General features: G+C 42.9%; 1 protein-coding gene across 1 annotated transcript in view; it reads left to right on the plus strand.

Moving 5' to 3' along the window:
- Positions 1 to 27,964, plus strand: part of pip5k1ca (phosphatidylinositol-4-phosphate 5-kinase, type I, gamma a) — a 51,177-nt gene that overhangs the window by 12,162 nt on the left and 11,051 nt on the right. Inside the window, exons 2-15 of the mRNA XM_071543311.1 lie at positions 7,363 to 7,394; positions 8,404 to 8,490; positions 9,182 to 9,312; positions 9,527 to 9,644; positions 13,656 to 13,808; positions 17,219 to 17,518; positions 18,874 to 19,082; positions 20,184 to 20,267; positions 20,697 to 20,745; positions 23,606 to 23,690; positions 24,674 to 24,835; positions 24,944 to 25,085; positions 25,706 to 25,738; positions 26,110 to 26,229. Of these exons, the coding sequence (XP_071399412.1) occupies positions 7,363 to 7,394; positions 8,404 to 8,490; positions 9,182 to 9,312; positions 9,527 to 9,644; positions 13,656 to 13,808; positions 17,219 to 17,518; positions 18,874 to 19,082; positions 20,184 to 20,267; positions 20,697 to 20,745; positions 23,606 to 23,690; positions 24,674 to 24,835; positions 24,944 to 25,085; positions 25,706 to 25,738; positions 26,110 to 26,229 (1,705 nt within the window). The remainder of the gene's footprint in view (positions 1 to 7,362; positions 7,395 to 8,403; positions 8,491 to 9,181; positions 9,313 to 9,526; positions 9,645 to 13,655; positions 13,809 to 17,218; positions 17,519 to 18,873; positions 19,083 to 20,183; positions 20,268 to 20,696; positions 20,746 to 23,605; positions 23,691 to 24,673; positions 24,836 to 24,943; positions 25,086 to 25,705; positions 25,739 to 26,109; positions 26,230 to 27,964) is intronic.

The following is a 27,964-nucleotide window of genomic DNA, read 5'->3' on the forward strand; positions in this document are numbered from 1 at the left end:
ATAAGCAAATGCTGCTTTGTTGTGGCATAGTAAATTAACACCAAATCGATAGCTAGAGCACCATTACTTTGCTTCTGCCAAGATAACAAACAATCATCTCAGAGACTGTCTCTTACTTAGCTCATCTTGGGGGAGTCCCTGTATTGATCCTAAGTGTGTGAGACGTTGCAGTAAGTAACATAAACACAGATTGTGTATGCACATACTACTGAAAACACCAGTATGTAAAGAGACAACCACATATGTGTTGATGTTAATATTTCGGTGGCCCACACAATAACATTTTTGGTTAACACTTTACTTGAATTATTGGTTATAAGACATTATAAGTCATTATATGCCCATCATAAGCACATTATAAGTAGTTCTTAGCTGCATCAGAAAATATTAATATACTAAAATGCATCATGAATCTGGCATGAGAAATGTATATTATAATGTGCTTATAATGCACGCATGATGACTTAGAATGTCTTATAACCAACAATTCAAGTAAAGTGTTACCAATTTTTGTTTCAGTTTCTTTTTGGGTGCTGTGCATGAAGCCACCATTTAGACCTAATTTTTCACCAGTGTAGTTTAAAAAAACAACAGCAACAACATTTAATACTGGCAAGCACTGAGAGTGTGGTAGTCAACTACAAATTACCCTAATTCATTGCACCTACCGTATGATGCAGTGCAAAACATAACCCATTTGTAATTAGCTGTATGTTGTACTTGTTTCATTAACGATGTTCAGATGGCAGTATAGTACTCGCTGCTAGCTTCATTGGCTTAAGTGAGAGACTGAAGTGCCTGGAAAAATAGGAGAATGAATGAAATTAATTACCACAGCCCACCAACCCCTCCACCCCCTCTGCCATCACTGCTGAAGTGAACTGTCAACTCTGGGAAACACTGCACATATACACACAGCATGCAAATAAAAGTGCATTTAACTTTAACAGTCACATTCCTTTACTTTAGTACAGTTTGCAATCCCACAAGCCCTTAGTACAACATGAATTGTTTTGATAGTGTTTTGTTTCAGTGGGTGGTGTTGTTGTCAGCCCTTTCTCTCTTGATACGTCATCTTCATAGTGGCTGCTGTTTGTGTCTTGCCTTTGTTTATTTGCATGCTCCTGTGTGTGTGTGTGTGTGTGTGTGTGTGTGTGTGTGTGCGCGTGCATGCATATGTTTATGTGTGAGTTAGCGGGTGCAGCATACAGTATATGCATGTGTATCTGTGTGTGGTACCGTATGTTGCTATCCTGCTGTGCTAATGCCCTATTTAACAGCATCATGAGAGTATGTGTGGAAGGCAGCATGTGTCTGTTGATTCCAGGCACACGTGCATAACTCACAAAAAGCCGGTTGACCTCAATTGGGGCGCCATGGAAACAAGGGAAGTGGGAGAGAAAAGAAGCGCATGTGTGTGTGCATGTTTGTGTACATGTGTGTGTCTGTGTGAATGTGTGTATACAGTCGGTTGGCTATGTGTTATCTGTTTGGGAGCACTGAGGGAATACAAATGGAGAGGCTAGAACAGACACTCTTACAATGATAAAATAAACCTAACCAGGATAGAACATTAACATTAGTTAGAGGGGATTATTCAGGATTTTGGTTAAGAACTGCCCTTGAACAGTAAACAGAAAGTAATACAGGTTATTATAACAACTGAATGTCACAATTCTCACATTAATGTGAACAGATGGTTTTAATGAAATTATCCCCTAAAATCACTTAACATGATCAAGAAATACCCCTTTAGAAAAGGGGAATTTCTTACACTGAGTCTATTAGTAGTAGTCCATAAATGTATTAGGCTTCCAAGGGGTCTGGTGTTCAAGTTAGTACCAAAACAGTGGGGAGAGGACGGGGCAGCTGTTCAGGACTAAGCTGAAACAAGCACTATCGTGCAAATCTTAAAGCAAGTCTTAACATGAATAGGTTTTAAGTGTGTGTTTGCGTATGTGTGTGTGTGTGTCTCTTTATATGGCAATGTGTTTGTGTGCGCACTTTCATATCCGCCTGTGCACATAGGAATGGGGGATAGTGTTTTGTCACAATTATAATGAACTGGAGTGGGTTAAGTCTCCACAGGGATACTGAGTTCAGATTCTCTGCAGTGTGAAAACATTTTGACAGACACCGAAATACAGAGCGGGAAAAAGAAAATGGGTCCTTAAAGAATGACTTCAGGCTATAGGCACAGTTGAGAAGGTGACAGTATGTTCACTGAGTAATCTGTTACACATTACTGATCTTCTTCCTGAAATTGTAATTAGTGAAGTAATCCACTGTATGACTCAAACTCAGTAATGGTTGATTGATTAATTAGTGGCACCAATTACTGTTGCCGTTTTTTAATAATAATTTTACTGTCAACTGAAAAATGTTACTCCCTAACACTCTGGCCATGGATCTATCTACACTTTCAGAGAGAGGAAGGCATATTTCAAGAGGTAGAGGAGAGCTCATTTCACTGATGGCCGGGAGGCTGTGAATGACCCTCAGGGAGAACTGGGTGTGACGCAGAAATGAGCAAGGAGAGAAGATCGGCAGTGGAGAGGGATGAAAAACGGGAACTGCATTAAACTGGAAAAGATAAGAATAGAAGAGGAGGTGAGGATAGAGAGAGAGACCAGCAGAGAGAGGGGGAGAAGAGAGCAGAAACGAACTCCAAATTCCCTCTAAATTCCCTTGTCTCCCACCTTGCCTCCCATGGCTACCATCCACTGGTAATGGACCCCTCTGTTAATGGTTGTTAGAATATGTTATTAAACCAACACATAGCAGCCTGGCTAGGCAACAGTCTGGGCTAGAAGCTATTTATTTGGATGGGTCTGTTTGTTCTTCCATCCGTTGAATAGCTGTACAGGTATACTGCAGGATGATGGTGGTCAGGGGATTGTGCACTGTTGATGGGTCTGGAGGTAGGAGCTGTTCCTCCTCTTGTCCTCATTCTGCAGGCTCTCATTACTGCTAAGGATACAATGACTTGGATACATTTTAAAGGTAAACTGAGTGAAGTTGAAACAGATAACAGGTCATCACCTCAGACTCTCAGCTCTGACGCAGAGGCATATTTATGAAGACGGTTTTCACAAAACATGTTTTTTTACAGGAAACTTTCATCATCAGGTTGTTTTGGTTTTTGTTTCTTTCAAGTGAAGTGTTTTTGTGCCAAAATTAGATTACCATACATAAAAAGTGACACCTCTCTGATTAATAGCCTGAAATCAAAACTTTTTGAATGACAAATAATAACACTTTTGCAGACTTGAAATAATTGTTTTCCCCCCGAAATGGATAGCATTTTGGAATAAAATTCAAGTGTTGAGTTTAGTTACCACAGAGGCGATTAACTGACTAATTTGCACATTTACCGGCATTCAGTTTGCATTTGTTGGATTATAAAAATGAGTCACTACTCATCTTCTGTCGTAGGCTGAAAACTCATTCCTTCAAGAACCCGCTTTCATGCCCTGTCATGACCTCTCTCTCATATCTTCCTCCACTACTTGCTGTAATTTACTCTCATCAAAGGAAATCCCCTCTTCCTCTCTCCTTAGCCCTTATGTTATGTCTTTTAACAGCATTTGTGATTCTAGGGTCACAGGAATATTATCAAGGTGCTATGGCTCTGGCTTGTAGTCGTAATGTAATTGTAAGTCGATCTGGATATGAGCATCAGCTAAATGCCTAAAATGTAAATGTAGTTTTGGCTCGATCCTCCACACCTCTCTTCCCAGAGCCTTCTCTATCCTCCTATACGTTTTTTGCAGTAATGGCTTTTATAATAACTGGGTTTACTTATTCACACTGCTAAGGCGAGGGGATAATGGAGGTAGCAGAGAAGGGTCCAGCCTTTCAGCTCTGTCCTGATTGAATGCAGTAGAAAGGAACGACAGCCAACCAACCGTACCGCATAGATCCATACAGGAGACCACTGGTGCTCAAACTGTCATGGTGGTGGTCTGCTCTGAGGCGATCTGCTCCGATTAGCTTAGAACGATTGAATCCACTATTTTAATCTACTAAGTTAAATTATATTTTGCGTTCAAGATTAAAATATTACAGAGATTTATTGTGGTTTACGGGCATTTCAGGATACAAAAGGCATCATCTCCACCTCACAGCCTGGCTGGTAAATATCAGGACCATCGTCTGACAGACACGTGCAAGACCTCTGATGCATGTAAAGTCTGAGACGTGCTCGGGTTTTCAGACAGGGCTTGTTCCATATAAAGGTCAAATGGGCAAACTAACTCAAGGATAAACACTTTACTCTGCTCTTCAATGACAACATTGACATTAGGAGTGTTGGAAATGTTGGGGAAAATGATAACAACAATATGATAATGATGAAGGTTATTATTATTATTATAATATAATTATTATAGGAAGCAGAGAAGACACCGGTCTTGCAGCTCTGTTCTAAATTAATGCAACACAATGAACGGGCAGCCATCCAACCGCACTGTGTGGATCCATATAGGAGACTGCTGCTGCTGAAACTGTCATGGTGGCGGTTTGCTCTCAGGCCAGCTGGGAGAGATGGAGCACATGCTTACACACACACATCCAGACACATACATACACACTTATTGACTGGACACTCTATGCCTAGAAACGTGTAGCCTCAGCTATCACTCACACCCACACACCCACGCACGCACGCACACACACACACACACACACACACACACACACACTCACTCTTAAGGCAGACTTAACAAGTGCAGGCATGCGGAAGGGAAGGGATATGGCTGCAGAAAGATACAGCTCAGGACAGGAGGGAAATATCTCCGCTGCTGGTAGCTCTCTCTCTCACACACACACACACACACACACACACATACATACACACACATGCAGGGGGGAGGCATGGGGAAATAACAGAGGAGCTGTTAAAGGATCACGCTTAGCCAGCCAATCACACACACACTCACACTCAGAACACACACACATACAGACGCAAATAATAATAAGGCATGGCAAAAAGCAGGAAAGCTTCCTCTTTAATTATCTGCATTGCCAACATTCCCTCTACACCAATAGCTGCTGTGGTGTTTGAATGTTTTTTTGTGTTTTTTTTTTATTCTCCAACATTTCCCCCTGCAGTCAGCATTGCCGGGATTGCATTGGCACGTTTTGGCTTGCTCATCCCACAGCAAATCTGTGTGTGACAGAGGGAGAGAGAGAGAGAGAGAGAGAGAGAGAGAGAAGAAGCTGGAGGAGGGGTGGCAAACAGGCTATTCTGTGGCTCAGTCACATGGGTATCCACGAGAGGCAGGCTGACAGCCGCACAGAGACACAGAGAGAGGCTGGCTATCAGGGCAGCTTCAAGGAGAAAACACAGACTCAGAGAAGCATGCTGTGAAGATGCTATCCCACTCCAAAATGACATTGCCACAGAGGTCAGGCTTTTCTGTCTCCGCTGCTTTTCCAGGCAGAAGGACAGACTGAATCATTTTGGATTGGGTTGGAGGTTGGAGCTCATTCCTTTAAAATGGCGTTTAGCTCTAATATCAAAAGTCATGTTTCATCCCCTGTTTGGCCTGTTGTGACTGGCTGACTATAATGTAGTTGTCAAAATGTCATAGGGGCTCAGAAGCAGGAAATTGTACGCTACCCCATGGGTTTCGGTGTCTTGCCCAAGGACCCATGGCTGTTGAGCGATGCACATGGGCTGTTGCAAGACCTGAACCTGTGACCTTCCGCTAATGAGACTCTCCCTAACGGGGGCCCCTCTGTCAGGTGCCGACAAGTGAAAGGAAAATGGAAAGATATAACGTCAATAAAACTTGTGTTCTGTTCAAAATGTCTGAATTTTACAGTATTTTATGTCATGCCTGTCTCTGTTTGCTCATAAATTGTTGTGTCCACAACAGTTAGACTGTGTTGTTTCTGCTGTAAACATGTCTGTAGTTTCTCCACCACCATCTGGGAGTCTGAGTGTGATGTTCACCCCCTAACAGAAAGGGAATTAATCAGCGCTGTCATGCTATCTGAACCCCTCTCTCATCCCCTCTCTTTCCCTCTTTCCTTTGCTCTTTTCATCTCTCTTTCCTGCTCTCTCTCTCCTTCTCTCTCCCCCTCTCTTCATCATTATGCTGAGTGTTATAAGGCTATAATTATGGATCTATTTCAGGCCGTGCTGGTGAAATCAGTATTCTGATTGCTTTTCCCTGTTATTTACATCCCCTTGTTGTTACACTAAAGATCATGCTCAAATAACTTTAGGAGATGAAAGACTGTGCTGCAATTCCAATATTTGTTAGGTTGCCATATTTTATGTAGGCATTTGTTAGTCTCTCGGTGTAGCACATTTCAGCCTAGATAATATCAGCCTTTTAAAGCCAGCCTGCAGACAGGGAAAGTGCTTCCATGTTCTCTGTTTCCTCTTCAAGGAACTCACAGCAAAATGATTTTAAGCTGGAAGAGCTGGTGTTTCCTGCTTAGTTTAAATGGATAATGAAGGATCTTGAGGCTGACTCAATAAGGAGCTGTCTGTTTGTTTGTTTTTTGTTTGTTTTTTTTTAGTTTGAACATTTTTTATTGAGATACAGAAACATTTGTAAATATGCAAATTATTACAGTACAGATATCATCTCTTTTTTAAGACTGACAAAAGCAGACAAAAGACAAACAAGTAAACATTATGTGAGGGGAGGGGGATACAGAAAAGGAGAAGTAAAAGAAAAAACAATGTATAGTAAAAATTCAACATATAAAATGGCAGTAGTATCTATATATAAATATAGCCTATATATAAACTAATTATAAAATAAATAAATAAATAGAATTGATAGTAATAATAATTAAAATAATAATAACAACAGTAAGAAAAAATAATAAGAATATGCTTGGTGATACAGCAGTGCATATAAAACCAAAAATAAGTTAATTAACATGTAATAATTATAATAATAATAATAATGATGAGGACGATAATAAAGAAGATATACACAGATATACATGTACAAAAGTACAAAAGGCCCCCCCGCCCTCACCCCAAACAGATTATTCATCTCAATCTAGTGGGGTCTAGCTGGTTAGATAAAAGTTTAAATAGAAAATGCATTAAAATCATACACACAATACATAGGGCTATAAATAGGCTTGGTGTCCTTGCGGCTGAAGTTAGTCTCTCCTGCAGTTCTGCTGGCTGGCAGGCCCCCAGTTGTGTTTGACACTGTTATTATATAATGTTGGACTGCTGTGTCTACCCTTTAGGATTCATCTTTGTTCCAGGCAGCACTAATGATGGTGAGTAACAGAGCCTCTCCCTCTCAGAGCTACTAACACGGTCATCTCTCTCCCTCTCTCTCTCTCTCTCTCTGTCTCTCTCTCTGTCTGTCTCCCTCTCAGATGCTGCTGCTAAGAAGGCCTTCATCACAGAGGTAAGCTAGTGTCTGTTCCTGTGATGATCCGCTCTGTTATGCTCCCCTCCTCACTTCCTCTTTGATCCTCTACATCAGTAGCTACTCCATCATCTGAATGTCTCTCACTAGTTCAGCCACATGTTTATGGAACATTACTATAAACCACTACTCCAAAAAGGCTTCATCTGAGGACCTCGGTTAAATAGTGTTACATTACAGGAACAGTACCTTTTATTGTTTGTTTTTGCTACCAAGGTGCAAGAAGGCTCAATAGCTCAATACACTGAGTACCAAAAAGTTTTGACAATCACAGCAAAGTATTTGAAAGTCAGTTTAGTATTCTTGTCTGTGATGGACAATTTTGACACTGTCAGTCTGGTACTTCAAGTAGGTTAGAACAAACAATTATTTGCAAATGCTCTTTAACCCGAGCCTGCTGAGGACATTACATTTTTTTTTTAAATTTATCTTTAAATTATACTTAAAAACGTATTAAATTGAATAGCCTAATAAACATAACTTACAACAACTTCAGAAATATTTATGTCAAATGCCCAGCTTTGATATCTACAATGTCCACTCTGTTATTATCCTCTTAACCCTTGCCTCTTTAAAATATTTACTAAAAACAGATTGTTGTATAAAACATGCCATCAAAACTCAAGCTAGGCATAGTTTGAGTAGTTTGAATGAGTAAAGGTGAAGTAAAAAAAAAAGGTTCAACTCATGAGAGGACAGGTTAACCAAGTATTTGCATTTTGCTCCAAAATGTGCAGCTGCTCTACTCATCAGTGAAATACAATACATAAGAGCAAAGCTTGATCAAAGCTTGAAATCACTCGTTCTTTGATACGGTTTTCCTCCCAAATCTTTTTATCTTCAAATATTTACCCGCTGTTAATGAACAGCTGCAAATCCTCCTGTCCCCATTGATGCAAGTCGCTCTATCTCATTAATCTGTGTGTGTGTGTGTTTCTCTCTCTCTCTCTCTCTCTCTCTCTCTCTCTCTCTTCCTCTCTCTCTCCAGATGCCCTCGTCCTCAGGCCAGCCTGGTCAGGGGAAGAAGATTGGCCACAGAGGGGTGGATGCATCAGGAGAGACCACCTACAAGAAGGTACAGTACAGTAGACATGTAGACAGCACATGGCTGTTGGCACGCTAAGAGGTGTGATTCCATTTTTGCAGAGAGAGACATCTGAGAAATTCTCAGTGGGCGGTGAACCAATATTTATTAGGTAGAACTAACACAATAGTTGTTCTTATTGCCTGTAGCCAGTAACTAATATTTATATTCTTACTATTTTACAGCAAGTTGACTGTAGAGACAGCAAATATGTGAGGGTTGACATGGCCAATAAAATATCAAGTATATTTATAGATTTTATTCACTGACAAAGTAGTTTGCATGGTAATCAATCAGTGGGGTTCAAGTGTGTACCCCACTATCATGTTTTCTCGCTCAGTTCTCTGTGTCAGTCTGTGGATGGCTCTCACTTGGGACTGAAAAGAAGAAAAACTCTCAGCTTGACAGAATGACTGGCTCATTTGAAGCACCATTTTGAACCAGGCCAGGTCAGAGGGAGATGGAGACGGAATGGAAGAGTTTCACTCCAAAATCATTTCAAAATGAGATATCTAGAGTGCCATCTTAAAAATGTTACACTTTCGCCTTCTGATATATATATATTGTTTTTTCCCCAAAATGATGTACCATCTCAGAATAGGGCTCTTCACATACTGTAAGCTGGCAAAGGATAAATATCTCAGTCACCACCTCTGCCTCTGCCTCCCTCTCCCCCATGCAGACCACGTCCTCTGCCTTGAAAGGTGCCATCCAGCTGGGCATCGGCTACACAGTGGGCAACCTGAGCTCCAAGCCTGAGAGAGACGTGTTGATGCAGGACTTCTACGTGGTGGAGAGCATCTTCTTCCCCAGGTTTCTACTGCCGCTAGACACAGAGCCAAGCATATGCATCTCTGGTGCTATATCCGTGTGAATGTGAATGTTGTTGTATTGGATTGTTGTATTGATTGATTGTTCTGCTGTTCTTCACCTGGCTATGTTTGACACTCCGTGGAGAGAAATGCAAATTATTTCCTCTCATCATCCTATATGCTCTGATATTGTTTTGTATTGTTCTGTATTCCAGTGAAGGCAGCAACCTGACCCCAGCCCACCATTTCCCAGACTTCCGCTTCAAAACCTACGCTCCTGTGGCCTTCCGCTACTTCAGAGAACTGTTTGGCATCAGGCCGGACGACTACCTGGTAAGATTCAGCCTGTTGCTCGTTCATAGTCCTACCAGTTTGCGTCCCCATGTGAATTAAAGTGATTCTTATACCATGGTCTGGGTGAATACTCGATTCTGATTGGCTGCAGGGTGTCCATTAATTCCTGATAATGGACACCTACTAAGTAGTTCCAGTGAAACTGTCTGTTCACCGTTCTAAATTAATGCGCTGGCTACGTAGTATCAGCCTGTATCTAAAACGAGTAACCATAGCAACAGGGACGCAGTCAAAGCCTCCGTTTACAATTTGTATGTTCGTGAAAATCTTGATATTGATTTGGGGACAGTGACATGGCTGGATAGCTAGTTAGTCTTGTTTTTAAACATACTGTCAAATTATATTTACTGTTTGTTATTGACTTTGAATGTTGCTAGCATAACGTTAGCCTTCTGGCTCATAGCTGAGCCAAAGGGTTCTTTGAGCTGAGCGGACTAGAAATATCTCCCGTTGCCAAGTCGTATCTAAGGTTCGTCCTATTTACTGGAGTAGTGAACAACATTTCCATTGCATAAGAACCTTATGGGATGGTAATGATTGTTCCAGGTATTAGTCAAACCTCAGGTGTTACCAGGGAAACTGAGTTATGGCTTGTGAAAAACTTTAGATTTTGATTACAAAACGCATGAAAATATAAATTAATGGTCTTAATTTTTTTTTCTTGGGCAAGTGACCATGGTATAAGCGGGATAATGCCCTTCGAGGTGTCCATAATCAGGAATTAATGGACTCCGCGTAGGCAACAGTCCGACACGCAGCAGAGGACGGTTCTGGCCTCCCCGTCGTCCATTAATTCCTGATTATGGACACCTTGTCGGGCATTATCCCTTACTTATAAGGTGGATGCTAAATGACCTCCGGAAAATAGCCACCGTTTTGAACTGTGACATTAACTGTGACATTAACTGTGGCACATGAAAGTAAAGGAAAGGTTCAGCTGTCTATGAGTGGTGGGAATCAAAGTACTAACCTTAACAGTGCAGTGCAAACAAACCCTCTGGAATTGAAGGGATAAACATGGAAGTTGGGGATAAGAAAGGGCGATGAGGAGAAAGGGAAGAGAAGCAAGACCAGGAAAGGGGATGGAAACAGAGGAAGAGAGTGGACAAAGAGAAAGATGTAGAGAGAGCAAATGAGAGAGGAAAAGATGAATGTTAGTCTGTGGGAAGATGGGATGAGAGAAGGGACGACGGGATGCAAGAGGAGGAGAGAGGGAGAGAGGCCATGAAATACACAAGAGAGGGCAGGGGAGGAGAGAGGACAGATGAAGAGAGAGGGGAGGAAGGTCTGCAGCCTGTCACTCCCCATCAGCATGGAGGAACTGCGGGGCTGCATGAATCACTGCTCTGCCCTAAGCAGTCTGGGAGCACACACACACACACACACACACACACACACACACACACACACACAAGCACACAAATCACTGCTTAGTCAGTGTTTGTGCGCTTATCTTTAATGCATTGGTCCTCCACCCACGTGCCAACACCACATCCCTGCCCAGTTTTCTCCTCTCTCTCTCAGGCTGTGGTCACTCCATACATACACACAAGCCATCTGGTTACTTCAGTGGTATAGCTAACTCGCTAGCAGTGCTACAAGTAATTCTACCAGTAATTCTTACCATTTTCAGTCTGTTGACACTAGAGTCAGTCAAATATGTAAAAGATAGCAAGACTAATGTTGTAACAGGCTAACAGAAATACAAGGTAGATGTTAAGATGTGGGTCACCTATAATCTAAATGAGAAACTATAAGCTGGGTTGTGTGTGTACCCCTTGTGTGCATGTTTTTTTTTTGTTTTCTTTATTCTGTCTTTGTTCATGTACATTTACTCTCTTGCTAGCTGCATGTCCATTTATCCAGTCTGGTTTTGCAGCTATGTGTGCTTTGGTATTTTTGGCTCTTTGGCTATATGTGTATTTGGCTTAAGTCTACCAGCTCTGGTACTAGCATTAGATATACACCACATTAGGGTGACAGGGTTGTCTAATTGTTCTAGTTGTCCTTAACCAGAGAAACCAGGTTCAAGCCCTCTAACAGCAGGTGTCTACCCTGCTGAAGTGTCCTTGAGCAAGACACTGAAGCCCTACCAGATCCACCAGCATGAATTAGCCTACTATTGACAAAGGTTTTCAGTAGAGATCTTTATTAGTTGCTCGGGAGGAGCACCTCTGTAAGAGCTCTAGGTGTTTGTTTGTTTGGTATGCACTGTTTAGGCAGCACAGACCCCAAGAGCCCTGCATAAAGGAAATATAGTATGCGCTCATTAGGGCAGGGTATCGTTTAAAAAATTACGATACCAGTACGAATACCAGTACCCTTAAAGTGATACCAATATCAGCGCTCAACTTCACCACCACAGACTGTATGGGTTGTAGCTGCTGCGGTAGTGGGCCAATCACGCGTCGCATTAAATCGAAGAACGCTTGCGGTGATTGGCCATACAAACAGTCATTTTTTTCTAGATCTGTGTACAAAAAGTATTGAATGCAGGTATCATTTGACTGGAGAAGTTTCGATACTACTTGGTACTGGGTTATTTCAGTCGATACCTTAAAGGTATCGAGTACCGATACCCACCCCTAGCGCTCATACACTAGGAAGTATGGTAGAAGTCAAACAAGCATTAACCAACTGGAGGCTGATGTTCTGCACAGCCACATACCAGGAAGTAGAACACACACGCACACACACACACACACACACACACACACACACACACACACACACACACACACACACACACACACACACACACACACACACACACACACACGTCTTACCCCTCCACCTGAGCAGCTAAAAAGCTCCAGTGCACTTGTTGAATCATGTCTAGTAGACTTGATCCATGCCTGTGAAATTGGGTTTCTTGGTATGAAGACCACGAGAAAATCCAGCCTGACTTTTATGTGTCACTGTTTGCATTCTACCATTACTAGTCAGCCATTACATTATTTTCTATTTGACACTCTAGCCCTGTTCAGCTGTGTTCTGATGTGAAGAAAGGCTTTAAATTAAATTTTAGGCCCGAGAGAGGTAATTGAAAAGTGAGCCATCAGCAGGAATTAGACTGAGGCAGCTTTACTTCTTTCACAAATGACATTGCTTGCTTTTAAGCACTATTATGGCTTCACACACACACACACACACACACACACACACACACACACAAAACACAAAGGGAGAAAACATGGTACACATAATAAGTTCAGCTAGCCATTACAGCAGCAGGAGACTGACGTATGTATTAACAAAGATGTATTTTTAACAGCTGCCTTTATTAAACGTGTAAGTGCGTCTGAGTGTGTGTGTGTGTGTCTGTGTGTGGCCTTGGGTGTGTGTCGAGTGTGCTACTGCTTCAGTGATTCATTATGTACCCTAATGCCAATGGGCCTCTTTCTTCCACTCTACCTCTGTGTCTCCCTACATTATGTACCTCTCTCTCGCTCTTTCTGTTTTTCTCTCCAACCCACACGCCTTTTTCTCCTTCCCTCCCTTTCTTCTCATAATCTCACCATAGTGTGTAAATATGTGTGAGTGTGTGTGTGTGTGTGTGTGTGTGTGTGTGTGTGTGTGCATGTGTATGCAAGCATGAGTGTCTGTTTCTGTGTGAGGTTTATTTATGGATCACGTGGCTGTATCCCACTGTGTGTGTGTGTGTGTGTGTTTCAACAGGCTGTTGTTTCTGTGTTTGATCTCCATTGTTTATGAAAGGATCTCATTGTCAAGACTACAGTCAACTCCTCATCCACTGATATTGATCTAGGATGGCTACAGTCAGAGTCATGATTCATTCATGTTTTCTCAACAGGGAGTTTCAGAAGAGATTTATCAGAAGAGTTTTTCATTGTTATTTGAGTTGCACAGATGATTAGCGTCGAGTTGCTGCAGTAATTTGGTCTCCTAACTTCTCTCATTGAAGAACTCAGGCTGATCCACATGATATCAGCTAACTTTCAGACTGTGGCTTTGATTTGGTTTCTGCAGTACTCCCTGTGTAACGAGCCCCTGATCGAGCTGTCCAATCCCGGAGCGAGCGGCTCGGTCTTCTATCTGACCAGGGACGATGAGTTCATCATCAAGACTGTCATGCACAAGGAGGCTGAGTTCCTACAGAAACTGCTGCCTGGGTACTATATGGTAAGCAAGGCAAAAAAAAATTGGCATTCTCTGTGTTTGTGGTGATGTGTGTAAGTGGGAATGTAAACAAGATGCTCTTTGACAGTGTATCTAAAACGTGAAAAAGGCGAAAAAGAAAAACAATGTACCTGAGAGAGTGTACAGTGAGGCTTAGCTTTTCCAGAAATCAAGGCACTCATGTATAGAGAGGATGAGAAAACAGAGTCTTATGTTAAAAAAAAAAAAACAAGTTGGGAAATCAAAACAGCTGCCAATGCATTTCAGCTGTCGAAGCCTTTATCAGGGAGTTTTTTTTTTTAAAACTCTTCCTCACCACACACTCCTTCAGGTTCACTGTTTTTCTTTTCCACCTTTTTCACTCCATGGTAAGCATCACACATGTATGCAAACATACTCAAAAATGTTTGTCGGGATACTCCATGGTGAGCATTGCACATGCGTACATATACATTCACACACACACACACACACACACAGAATGTTAAGTCTGCCTGGATACTACATGGTCAGTAAGACACATGTACATGACACAACACACACACACATACATACATAGAGGCGCACAGAGCAGTCAGTCTGCCTGGATACGAGGTGGAGCAACCTGTCAGTGTTCATACATCTCGATCCAGACAGGCCGCTGCTCATGCACGTCACTCACACTTTATTTACATGCTGACCTCTCTTGATGTTCTTGTTTTGAGTGGTATATTCATATCTCAGGTTTACGTAAGACCTTTGAAATCTCTCCTCCAGGCGTGATATCCGTTCCAAATAAAGCAGACAAAACAGTCCTATCATGTCCGACTGAGGCCTCAAGCCATGCGGTTTCATAAGAGACTGGCCGGTGTCTTTCAGTAGCCGGATGTTAAGCTTAACAGAGCATGGCTTGCACCAACAGTACCCCCTCCTCCACTCTCCAGACTCGGTCTGAATGGGCTTAACCAGCAACAGCTCCATGTATGTCCATGTTGCTATTTCCAGTCTCTCAGGTTCACTCCTCACGGCCGTGTGTTTATTCATGTACCGACAGCCATGACCAAAGACCGCTGCAGGAATTCATTTAATCATTGGAGGAAATGGAAATGAAAGTCTCAGTGCATTTACTGTGACCTTTTCCACCATTTTGGTTGTGCTCTGAAGCGGTTGTGCGGGCATAATTGGTCTAAGCAAGTGGCTTAATGAAAGCAGAGGGATTCAGGCTCATGTGGGATGCCAGTAGCCAGAGGCCAGAGCAGACTGATGCTGGGACTGAGACAGAGAGACGGGTAAGATCGTAGGTGAGCTAATGGAGATAGACAGGTTCGCTGACAGACTGGCACACAGACAGACAGACAGGCAGGAGCACAAACAGTCAGATCAAACTCTCAAAGACTGAAAATCTGAATCTAGCAAATACTCAAACAGACTTGAGACATGATAAACACCATATAAAAGCGCTACAGTAAGATCAAATTTAAAAGACTCCTCTGTATTCACAGCAACAGTCAGATAGACAACAGGCAGGCAGACTAGTCGCTGGTGGAGCTACACATGTCTTCCACAGCTGACTGGCTGATGGCAGTGGGCTGGCTGAAGAGTCTGGCTCTGAGCAGCATACAGATCACAGTGATGTAACCGACTCTATTGCTGCCTCTATTGCTTCTCTCAAAAGCCCTCCCTCCTGTTTGCCCTTCTTATTATAGGCCTAGTTTCTCCATCCTCCCGTATCCACACACCCAAGGTTTAATGTCTTATCATTTTCCCTGCTGCTGTGATACTCTTCCTCCTCTTCCTTTTCTCAGTTTAATTTATTTTCTCTTATCTCCTGCACAGCTCCCATTTTTTAATCCATCCTCTCTCCAGCCTTTCCTTTCTATCATGCTCGTGTTTTTTTTTCTCTCCATCCCTCTCCTCTGTCCTCACTCCCCCTCTCTGCTCCTCACATGGCTGTGTTGTTGACTTGTCACTGCTGTGCCCTCTTCACATTGACGGAGGGGTCATGTGTGGCTGAAGGCAGGGGATGCTCACTCTCTCTCTCTCTCTCTCTCTCTCTCTCTCTCTCTCTCTCTCTCTCTCTCTCTCTCTCTCTCTCTCTCTCTCTCTCTCTCTCTCTCTCCCTCCCCACCATTATGCTCAGTCTTTACCTCTCTCTACCTCTCTATCCACCAGTTTCTCTCATTTGAAAGTCATCGGACCCACATTTATGGCTCCAAGTCCCTCCCTCAAGTGCCCCCTTCCATATTCATTCTTCATCTCTGTCTATTTCTCCATGTCTCTCTGTCTGTTGTTTCTTTCTGTCAATTCAGTTCAATTCAAGTATGCTTTATTGACATGACAGGAAAAAATAAACCTATGTATGAAGTAAGATTGCAACATCAACTAATAATTAATAATGAATAAACAGTAATCTAACAAATATCAACGATCATATCAACAACAATATAATCAAAAGCAGTTCAGTAACGTTACTAATTCAGTTCAATTTTGCAATTCAATTCAGTTGACAGCAAATGTCTATCTGTGTCTGTGTCTCTCTCCTCTTATAGTCATTTATACCTATGGACGGTCTGCTTTATCACTGTGTGGACCAGGACTCTCTCTCTCTCTTCTCTCATTTCTCTAATGGGACTGATCTGGCCCCGGTCCCAAGGTCAAAGCAGGTTTTTTACTGTGCACCCAGCCTGACTAACCTCATTTGTTTGGATTGACTACTGAAATATTCAGCAGAGATTGGCGATAAAGGGGAGAGCCCAGTATCAGGTAAAGGCAGAATCACATGAATTTTGAGTTCTGCCGTGAGTCTGGCCTGCTTTTCTGCCAGTTGCTTCCACAGTCAGTACACACAGTAACCCAAGAGAATGGTTTGGTGGCTTGTCGAAGGCTGTAGTTATATTTCAATGTGATTTTTGAGGTCTGATTGTTAACATTGGGTTTTATGAGTTCACATATATGTCCACACTTGGCCCAAAAATGGCAGTTATTCATCTCCTGTGGCTATATTTATGTGTCTGTGTCTGCATTACTTTTTCCTGCATTCCTTCTTCCTTCTTTTACACTGGTTGTATGCACTGTGGCTGGACTGTGTCCAGACTATGCAGAATTACGATCACAATGCAAGCCTGACCACTTCCATATACGGTTATAACGATGTGATAGCAATGTGAGAAAAATCTGATTTGTGTGCACTCAGACCTGTTACTTAATGTGTACTAGTGTGATCAGATGAAAAAAGTGTAACTGTACCCAAGGTGTTTGTATTGTGCTGTGTTTGTATAGTGAGAATCTTGTTTATCAATTAACTGTTTGCGGAACATGTATCCCTTATCCTGTTGCTTATGTATTATTTACCCCTTAAAGATTTAATATGTCTCGCTCCCTCTGCCTCTTCTCCCTCTCTCGTTTTTCTTCCTCTCTTGTGTATCCTCTTCCAGAACTTGAATCAGAACCCTCGCACCCTGCTGCCCAAGTTCTTCGGCCTCTACTGCGTCCAGTCGGGAGGGAAGAACATCCGCGTGGTGGTGATGAACAATGTCCTGCCCCGCGTTGTTCGCATGCACCTCAAATACGACCTGAAGGGCTCCACCTACAAGAGGCGAGCCTCCAAGAAGGAGCGGGAGAAGGCCCGACCCACCTTCAAAGACCTCGACTTCATGCAAGACCTGCAGGACGGACTGATGCTGGACCAGGACACTTACAACGCACTGGTCAAGACCCTGCAGAGAGACTGCCTGGTGAGATGAAGGGAGAGAGATGTGGGAGGAAGGGATGAGGGTGAGAATGGTGGGCGGGATTGGCTGATGCTGGAGGAGGATACATATAACACCCTGATCAAGACCCTCCAGAGAGATTCTCCGGTGATAGAAAGAGGGATAGAGGGGGGAGAGGGACGCAGTGAGGGATGCGAGGTGGTAACAGTTAGAGGGAAGGATTAGGGGGAGAGACGTAGATAGGATAAGTCATACTGGACCAGAATGCAGTGCCTTGGGGGAAAGAGAGAGAGAGAGAAAGAGACATATGGACAGAGGAAAGACAGAAAGGGGTAAAGGAATACACTAGAGGAAACCAGGACACGTACAATGTCCTGATGAAAAGAACAAGGATGGTAGAGTGGATGGAGGGAGGAGGGAGTGCAGACGGGAGGAAGAGAGACAACTATTTACGAGAGTGTTTGGCACTCCCAGGAGCCCTCACTATAAATTACACTTTTGTTATGAGCGAGCAGTGAAACAGGGTGTCTGGTCTGGTAACAGGCCTGCCCCCATCCCATAAATCACCACCTCATGTGTGTATGCGTGCACGCGCGTTTGTATAGCGCATAGTGTTTATCGTGTATGTCACTCTCACAGATACATTGTCTATTTATGTGCACCACTGCGTATAGGTGTGAGTAAAATTTGTTGTCCTGTATAGGTCTGAGCATGGCACTAACATCCCCAAGGTTATCGGTCTCATTCCCACTGGGGCCACCCATATTGAAATTATACAGTTACTTTATTAGGAACACCTAATATGTTCAGAGATGCCCCTCTGCACACCACTGTTGTAAAGAGCTGTTATTTGAGCATTTGTGGCCTTTCTGTTAGCTTGAGCAAGTCTGCCCATTCTCCTCTGACCTCTCTCATTAACAAGGTGTTTTTCAGCCACAGAACTGCCACTCACTGGATGTTTTTTGGTTTATCGCACCATTCTCTGTAAACTCTAGAGACTGTAGTGCGTGAAAATGCCAGGAAGGCAGCTGTTTCTGAGATGCTGGAACCAGCACGTCTGGCACCAATAATCAGAACACGGTCAAAGTCGCTTAGATCACGTATCTTGCCCATTCTAATGTTTGGTCGAACAAAAAACGAAACGACTTCACCATGTCTGCATGCTTTATATACTGAACTGCTGCCACACTGTTGAATCACTGTTTGGAGGAGCAGGCTATTTGTGTTAAGGAGTGGGTGTACCTAATAAAGTGGCTGGTGAGTGTATGCACTTATGGTACTGTAATGCACTTTGGATAGAAGCTTCCACCCACTTGTATATGTCATGTGTCTGTCTATCAGTGTATGCTTACATCTGTCTATATGCGCCCTATTCCCAGGTGCTGGAGAGCTTCAAGATCATGGACTACAGCCTGCTGCTGGGGGTCCACAACATGGACCAGGCAGAGAGGGAGAGGCAGATGGAGGGCTCTCAGGGCGGCAGCGACGAGAAGCGGCCCGTGGCCCAGCAGAAGGCCCTCTACTCCACAGCCATGGAGTCCATCCAGGGAGGAGCCGCCTGCGGAGAGTCCATCGACACCGACGACACGTGAGTTTGGCAAGAGAGAGGAGAGGTTGATGGCAAAAGAACTGGGTCAGAAATATGACTGTTCATACTGGCAAGTGATAGAGAGAGTGTATATATCTCTGTCTTTACCATGGTGGTGAGCTACAGGCTGCACAGTATTATAATAAGAATTAAAAAAAGACATTTTAAGAAAATCATTACATCAAAGTGAGTCTGTAAGAAAGAAGAGATTTAAAGGTGATGCTGATTTAGCTAGCCTGAGTTCCTTGGGCAGATTGCTCCACACTTCGGGGCGCTGATGGCAAACAGCCAGTCAGCTTTGGTGTTGAGACTTGACCGGCCAACAGTCAGAGGTTTCCTGCCAGAGGATCTCAGGCTGCGCTGAGGTTCAGAGGGGTTTAAAAGGTCGACAGTATGGCCATGGGCCAGAACTTGCTGAGCTTTAAAATGAAGACAGATTGGCAGGTATAAAGGAATTTGCAGGAGTCTAAACGAGATGAGCATGAATGACCCTCTCCAAATTAACTGAGCATAAAAACATGATGTAAAAGAACAAGGAATGTACTGTCTTCTTAGCCTGATTCTCAAAAGTCAGATTTCTGTCGAAAACCAGAACCCCCTAAGTTTCTGGCAACAGATTTAATGTCAGTAGACAGACTACCTAGTTTGTTCTGAATCATACTTCTAGAGGTGGGAGAACCAAATAAAATTAGTTCAGATTTTCTGTCATCAAGTTATAAAAATGTCTGAGACATCCATGTCATGGCTGCAGGGCCAAGAATTGAGCCCTGGGGCATCCCACATGTGATGTTTCCTGAAGAGGAGGACGAGTTGGAAAGGGAGGGAAAGAAATTTTCAGTTATCATAAAAAACTTTAATTTGGTTGAGATTATAAAATTTTGATAGATGAAAAAATGGTTCATTGGGGATCTCACATTAAATAGGACAAACCTGAAAGATACAAAGGTGGGGCATGAACCTTGTTCAGAATAGTGACAGCCCACTATGTTTACAGATGGTGGCCTAACTGTAGCATATACAGTGGAACTTTCCACCCCTCCAGGTCTGCTCCTTCTAAATTAGACAGAGGAATCAACTGTTTTATTTCCATTCTGTGTTTAGGATGGGAGGTATCCCAGCGGTCAACGGAAAAGGGGAGCGACTTCTTCTCTACATCGGAATCATTGACATCTTGCAATCCTACAGGTAATCATGACAGTAATCATGTGATACAGGTAGTCACCACAGGTCATCAGCTGTATCTTACATGTAAGCATCACATGACACAAGCTTGTGATGGAGGCCAAGTAAATACGTACACACATCATCCTGTTGCAGCAGCTGCATAAAACCCAAAACATAGCAACCTTGTTTGGATGTTTATAATCTCAGATTCTCAGAAAGTCAGATTTTAACCTGATTGGACTCTGGGTTACTGAGAATGGGTGTTTAGAATGAGTTTTGAAGACAGATGTATGTACAGCGTTCATAGGATAGCACTTATACATTGAAACAGCTTAATCACTTCAGACAGCATACTTAACCCCATCAGCCTACAGGCATGTTGCTTCCATTCATACTTGCCTGTGACCCTAATACGCGTTTAACATGATGTGCTGCTGTTTGCATTTGCAGGCTAATCAAGAAGCTGGAGCACACATGGAAGGCTTTGGTTCACGACGGGGTGAGCACCGTTTTTAATAACGCTTTACATAGAAATACAGCCAGTCAAGGGCAGGCGCACATGCACTGTAGCACATAACAAATACACACACACACACACACACACACACACACACACACACATGGAGCACATGTACATATGTTGGCAAACACGCACACTGACGCTTCCTAATCAGATCACTCTTTGAACAACAGACTGATATCAATGAGTTTATTCCTCAACTCTGTCTGTGAATGTCATAATCTCCATCTTATGTAGTATTATCATATTACCCAGACATGTGACATACTGTCTGTCCCGTCTGATGCAGTCTGGTCTCTAGGGAGATTACACAAAGGAACAACAGTTAAATTTATCATTTAGCTTGTACTGGATCTGATGTACTGTAGCCTTGAGCTTTATTTGTGTTTGGATCTCTGTACCTGTGAGAACCTTTCTTCGCTTTAAGCACAGCAAACTCACCTTATTGTTTTGATGAAAAGCAGTCTGTCTACCTGTGTGTTCATCTTTGTCAGCCCATCTGTTCCTCCATCTGCCTATCTCTGTTTCTGTCCCTCTTCGGCCTAAAAGATGAAGATACTCTGGCATTATCGCTCAGTTTAGAGACATTCATGTTTGTGGGTGTGTTTGTGTGTCTGTGTATTAAACCTTACTAGTGCAGTGCCCGTTCACAAAAAAAAAACACACAATAGACGTAGGCTATCAGTCGCTTGCTTTGAGCCCCGCTGCTGCACAGAGCGCTGTTCACTTGTTTATTCAAAGTTTATTAATATTGAATGTGTCGCGTGTCCAATCCGACACTGCACGTCCTTGGGTCCCCAGCAATACACCCGCCAAGTGTGAAGTAGATCGGACGAACGGTTCTCGAGATATGCGAAGGACACACACATAGACAGAGATTCCTTGCTTTATAGTATGAGTACAAGCCTATTTTTAGAACAACTAAATAGACCCGAGGATTACAAAAAGGTGAATTTTGTACCAGTGCCCAGCCCCAGTTGCAGTGCATACGTTTTCATTAATTTATTCTCTTCTTTATTAATCTTTATTGATTTCTGTCATGGTCATAAAGGTTTGCCCTCATTGTGCTCATAATAAAATGAACTTGGGCATATTTATATCAATGTGAGTGAGAACATGCAGAGTACCCCTGATATGCTCATATGTGGGCATCATTCTGGGCATTCTCTTTAAAGGTGCTACTTGTAGCATTTTAACATCAACAAATAATTACCACATTAATTTCGAGACATTAGTATATGTACCATAAACAAACTAGACCATCACCATTAAGAGTGGCAGCCTCTACACTGCATTTTACATTGTGTGCCACCAGGTGAAAGTTTTCAGTTTCTCGCAATGGCAAATGGCAGAATGAGTGAAAGGCCGGTGGAAAAATCACCTTGAACATGTTCATCCTCTTCAGTAAAGCGAAAGAGAAAACCTTTTGACTGAAGAGCCAAGATCCTCTTTACGACGGGAAGCAACAGGCTTCATGGGAAATATGATCTTGAGTGAAACACTATCAATGCCACTGGCGTGAGATGGAGGCTACCAGTTGTCTCGACCATGCTCTCATTTGTTTATGATAAATATACAAAGGTATCACTATATCACTATATTTATCACGATAATAATACTGTATATTGATGTTTAAAAATGCTACATGAAGCACTTTTAATAAGAATTCTTTGCCGCATTCCTGAGAAACGTAATTTTTTCCAGATATGTGATTTTTGTCCAACAACAGAGATACGCTTAGGGATGGTATGAGTGCGCTCGCTCTCTCTCTCTCTCCCTCACTGTCTCTCTCTCTCTCTCTCTCACTCTCTGCTTCTTCACCTCCACGTCCCCCGGCTCTGAAGCACCTCACATCTCCTCATCCTCTCTGTAGCCGACTCTGTACATCAGCACCAGACTGTTCTTAAGATAGAATCACTCTCTCTGAATCACTCTCCCCCCCCCACCCCCTCTCTTTCCACTCTCTCTCCCACTCTCTTACTCTCAAACACACACAGGCACACACAGACATACACAAGATATGTGTGGCATAGCAACCCCATAATAATATCCTGTGCGTCACTGATGATAAAGGGTACTCTACATGCCCTCTCTCTGATGTGTTTCAGTCAAGTTGAGTGACACACTCTACATACAGTAGGTTCTAACACATTCAACACATACGCAAGCATGTTATTTATATTTAACTCCAGTGATGCAAAAAGCTAAAAAAAAAACCTGACAGTGTAGGGAGGAGTTGCTGAGTCCCGTCCCTTCCCTCCATCCCTCTTAACAGTCTGAACCAAACACCAAGTGTCATCTGTCAGTCTGGTGGCAGTGTGTTCTTAGTCTGCTCCAACATGAATAATGAAGAGGCTGGAATAGTCTGTAGCCTGGCCCGAGTATGTCTCTGTTTCTGTTTCAGTGTGTACCTGTACCTGTCTTGGTTTGTATCTGTGATGCTGTCTACTGGCCCAGAGAAAAGGATTAGTGAAGTGGGTCATTATGGGACTAATAGATAGACTGACAGATTCATCTAAGCACTGGTTTGAACCTTTTTTCACGCACTGTTTCTCTCATTAATCTCTCTGTGTGTCTCTGTCTCCCCCTCTCTCTCTGTCTCTCTCTCTCCTCTCTCTCTCTCTTTCTGTCTATCTGTCTATCTCTCTCTCCCTCTCTCTCTCTCTCTCTCTCTCTCTCTCTCTCTATCTATCTCTCTCTCTCTTTCTGTCTATCTTTCTAACTATCTATCTATCTGTCTATCTCTCTCTCTATCTCTCTCTTTCTGTCTATCTTTCTATCTCTATCTCTCTCTCTCTCTCTCTCTCTCTCACTCTCTCTCTCTCTCTCTCTCTCTCAGGACACGGTATCAGTCCACCGGCCAGGCTTCTATGCAGACAGATTCTTCAAGTTCATGAGCAGCACAGTTTTCAAGAAGAGTTCCTGTGAGTTCATTCCCATTAAGACGCTGCCTTACATAGTCAGACGGAGCCCAGAGATGAGCCACAGACTCAAATGTCAGATGCCAGGCTTTTCTCTTTTTACTGCTGAGCCTTGACAGGAAAGTCAGATTGCTAACTGCCTTATTAGGCGCTGCTTAATGTCATGTGTGAGAAAAACATTGATTTGATCCTTGCGCTGTTATCTGATGCATCACACTCGAAAGACAGAGGCGGATAGATTTTCATATGGAAAGAAAGATTTCCAATACCACAGTCTGCATTGCCAAGTGGGATGGCATTCATTGTGTGATGTCTATTTTGACAAAAAGATAGTAACTACCATATCTCTGCTGTCATGTAAAAACTTTTTTATGTTTTTACTTCAGCTGATGATTTAAATCGTCTTTTACGTAGGAGGTTTAGGAGTTTCATGATCTAGAGCCAGTGAAGCATATTCAGAATCCATTGTAACATGGGCATCAATTTAAAGGAAAACCCCACACTCCGACACTCCTACACTGTTAGATATCATCAATTTGTAATGTTCAATGCATTCCAGGAGTTATGTATTGTACTTTACCCCCAGAGAAAGGGCGTGAACTTGCTGCTTTCAATCAAAGGTGGTCGTATCAGCATTTAGTTAGCCAGTTAGTTTGTGAACTTTGGGGCTATGATTGCGACCTACAGCTAAAAATATTTCTTCTATCAAATTCCATTGTAGCTGTGCTGGAAATATCTCAATGTGACGTCACATTGACTACATTTAGTTTGGTTATCAGTGGGAATAAGAAAAACACCAAACAACAAAACTGTTGTTTTTTAAGTGTTTAAGTGTTTTAGGGTGGATTTTTTCCTCTGAAAAAATGCTTTTGCTGTGATCCTGAAAAATATATATTTTTTTTAACTGACAGTAGCAACATAAAATATCACACATCCATATTTTCCAAGTCCTTATGTTTACTCTGTGTGTGTGCGTCCACCCCCAGCTTTGAAGTCGTCTCCATCTAAGAAGGGTCGCGTGTCGTTGACGGTGCCTAAGTATGCGGGTCCAGGAGCCGCCTGGTCAGCCAGCCAGCTGCCCTGCGAGAGAGACGAGAACATCTACGACCTGAGAGGAGCACGCAGCTTCCCCACGCTGGAGGATGAGGGTAAACACACCTACAATACACACATGTTGACAAACACACACACACAGGCTGTCTCAGAGATAAATAATGCTGATGAATAACGTGTGTATCTCTCTGTCTCCCCACCAGGACGACCAGATCTCCTCCCTTGCACCCCTCCGTCATTTGAAGAGGCCACCACAGCGTCCATCGCCACCACGCTGTCTTCCACCACCTCTCTATCCATTCCTGAGAGATCCCCCTCCGACACGGCCGAGCACCCCCGCTATAGGTGCTAACACACACACACACACAAACACACGCGATAAGACCCACTCACACATACGTTAGAGTTATCCATTGCAATTTGAGCCCTGTTGCTGACTTGCCACTTCACAATGAATAGATGGTGGGTATAGAGTATCAAATAACATGATAATCTACACTTCTCCTCGGTGTTGCCATGAGGCTCATAGAGATGAATGGATACACTGCCATGCTGTCTATATGTGGCGAATAGATATTGCATAAGTCCTGAAAGAAAGGGCACAGTATAAATTATAACTAATAATCGTTTACCATATAGTATATAATAAATATTGCCTGGCGGAGATCTTCATCAGGTTGAAACATTATATTCTCTTTGGTTTCTTCAGTATTGAATTGTTAAGTTCTATTTTGTGTAAATAGATAATGTTTCCCATACAGTATCTCATTTTTTTAGCAGGTTAATCTGTATGAGATCCTTCTGTCACAACTTAAGCAGAGAAAGTTCAGATTGTTTCATTAGTAATGACTATGAGAACTTTTTAGGAACCCCACCCCAGGGTCCTGCCCAGTATTTCCCATGTAAGCTAGCCAGGACTTACATAAAGCTTGTATTGACACTGTTTCCTCTGTCTCTGTCCACAGGAGGCACACCCAGTCTCTCAGCCATGATGGGAGGTAAGTCTGGACCATGAATGCTACTTTCACTTCATAATAACTCTGCTGTTTGAGCATGATCAACTCAGCTGTTCTTCCACAGTTTAGAGGATTGCTCACTCCATGTTTTTACAGCAACATTTCTGGGTGTGGTGGGTGTGTGTGAGAAAAGTCTTAGGTCAGTCTGTTGGTCTGTGTTTATGAGTTGACCCGCCCTTCCTGTTGCTAAGATCTGCCGTGTGTTTGTTTTTTCACACTTTTTTTGATTTTATGCCTTTACGTGTTTCATTTCCTTTGTGCATGTGTTTTTATGTGTGTTTGTATGTGTGTGTGTGTGTGTGTGCGTGCGTGTGTGCGTGCGTGTGTGTGTGTGTGTGTGTGTGTGTGAACAGGACCCAGGAGGAGCTGCGTGTGCGTGAGGAGGATCAGCAGACCATCACAGTGGAGGTGGAGGTGAAGAGACACGACAGTGAGCCCACCATCACTGCCCCGCAGCCCTCGCCTGAGACCAGGTACGCCCACAGCACACTGAGAAATGATCTCCATCTTAACAAGTCAAGTAGTCTTACAAATAAAAAGAAATCTGCAAGTGGGGTGAGATAATTTCACTTGTTATGAACACACTTTCACCTGTCACAAAACAAGTGACAGTGTCTTGAAATAAGGAAGATCACTCCATTCGTATAAAGGTAATATCACTTTATTGAAGAAAATTCTTGAAACATGTTGATTTTCATTGAAAACAAGTGAAATTATCTCACCCCAGTGGCAGATTTTTGTTTGCTTGTTTTAAACATGAACAAGATCTTAAGACCTAATACTAGACTAGATGATTGTAAAAATGGATACATTTTGCAGTGCAGTGTTTGTGTGTGTGTGTGCATATTTGTTCTAGGGATGGAAAGGAGGGTATCAGTACCTAAGAATTTCCCTCAGCTAATACTAAAATCCAACACTGAGAGCCTTGTTTGAAATGTTAGAAATCTTAGCAAACCATCTCCACTCTCCACCTTTTTCACACATAGAAGGATGCTAGAAAATGTTCTGGAATTGAGGAAAGTGGTTCAAAATGCAAATGTGTGTCGCTTAGTCTGTCTTTCAACATTCCAGCATATTGAGCACAACTTGAAACACAGCTACTTGTTGATGATGTTGAATATGTGTCCCACATACTCAAAATAGAACATATACTGTATAACCAAGACATACTCAGCTCTCAGCGCTGTTAGGACCATGTACCAGTGCGTCCTTTCTGTTGTAAACAAAAAGAAGCCAGCACTGTAAAGAGATGCTAACCTAATAGGAGTTAGCTAAGCTGTAGAGCCGTAATGAGTCCTTCATGACCCCAATCATCAATATGAGTCAGTTTTACACCGCTCTATAAATAACCTGCTGCACACAGCCTACTGGAGTTTTTGATGTAAAATTCTTGGTTTTATGTTCCACTGTGACTAAACACTGAAGCCATAAACACACACACACTAGGAGAAATATACACACAGACAGACACATGCACTCACTCTCACACACACACACACACACGCACACACAGCCTAACCCATTTGTTTATTGAGGTCTGGGGGTGGCAAAGTCCCTGTTATGGACAGATAAATGCTGCAGGCACTATCTGGAGCAGGCATCTAATTAGGTTAAGAGAGAGAGTGTGTACATGTATTGGTATTTGTACTGTGTGTGTATGTGTGTGTGTGTGTGTGTGTGTGTGTAGTGTCTGTATTTTATAGGGTGACACTATGAGGCAGAGACGGGGCTGGAGGAGCCCTGACATCGGGGAACCAGCCAATAGAAGTAGGGCAGTGGAGCAGAAAGGCTGCAGGGCCGGGACACAGAGCTGAGAAAACCTAAACCTTCCCCAATTCTAACCTGCTTTTTAAAGATTGCGTTTTTGGGGTGGACTATATAGAGAGATAAGAAAGATGGGGGAAAGAGGGAGATGGGATGATATGCGGTACAAGTAGACACTACATTGCACAAAAACACACTTGATATGTGCCTCAGAACACCAAACCAGCTGGACATTAGTTGCTCATGGGATTAAAATGAAAAAACTCAACTAAACTGAACTCAACTGAACTGAACTCAGCTGAACTGATAGTGGCACTGGAGTTCACACTGGGGCCGGGGTTGAGTGTGGAGGGTCAGGGTGTGGCTGCTGAAGGGGACCGACTGAATAATTGGGTCTGATGCGGAGAAGGCAGTGGCTAGACATATGGCCTGGGGGTCTGGAAG

Source organism: Centroberyx affinis, unplaced genomic scaffold (genome assembly GCF_046629955.1).
Source record: "Centroberyx affinis isolate AG114_WGS23_722 - 3 ecotype Tasmania unplaced genomic scaffold, CSIRO-AGI_Caff_v1 ptg004288l_1, whole genome shotgun sequence".
NCBI classification, from domain to species: Eukaryota; Metazoa; Chordata; class Actinopteri; order Beryciformes; family Berycidae; genus Centroberyx; species Centroberyx affinis.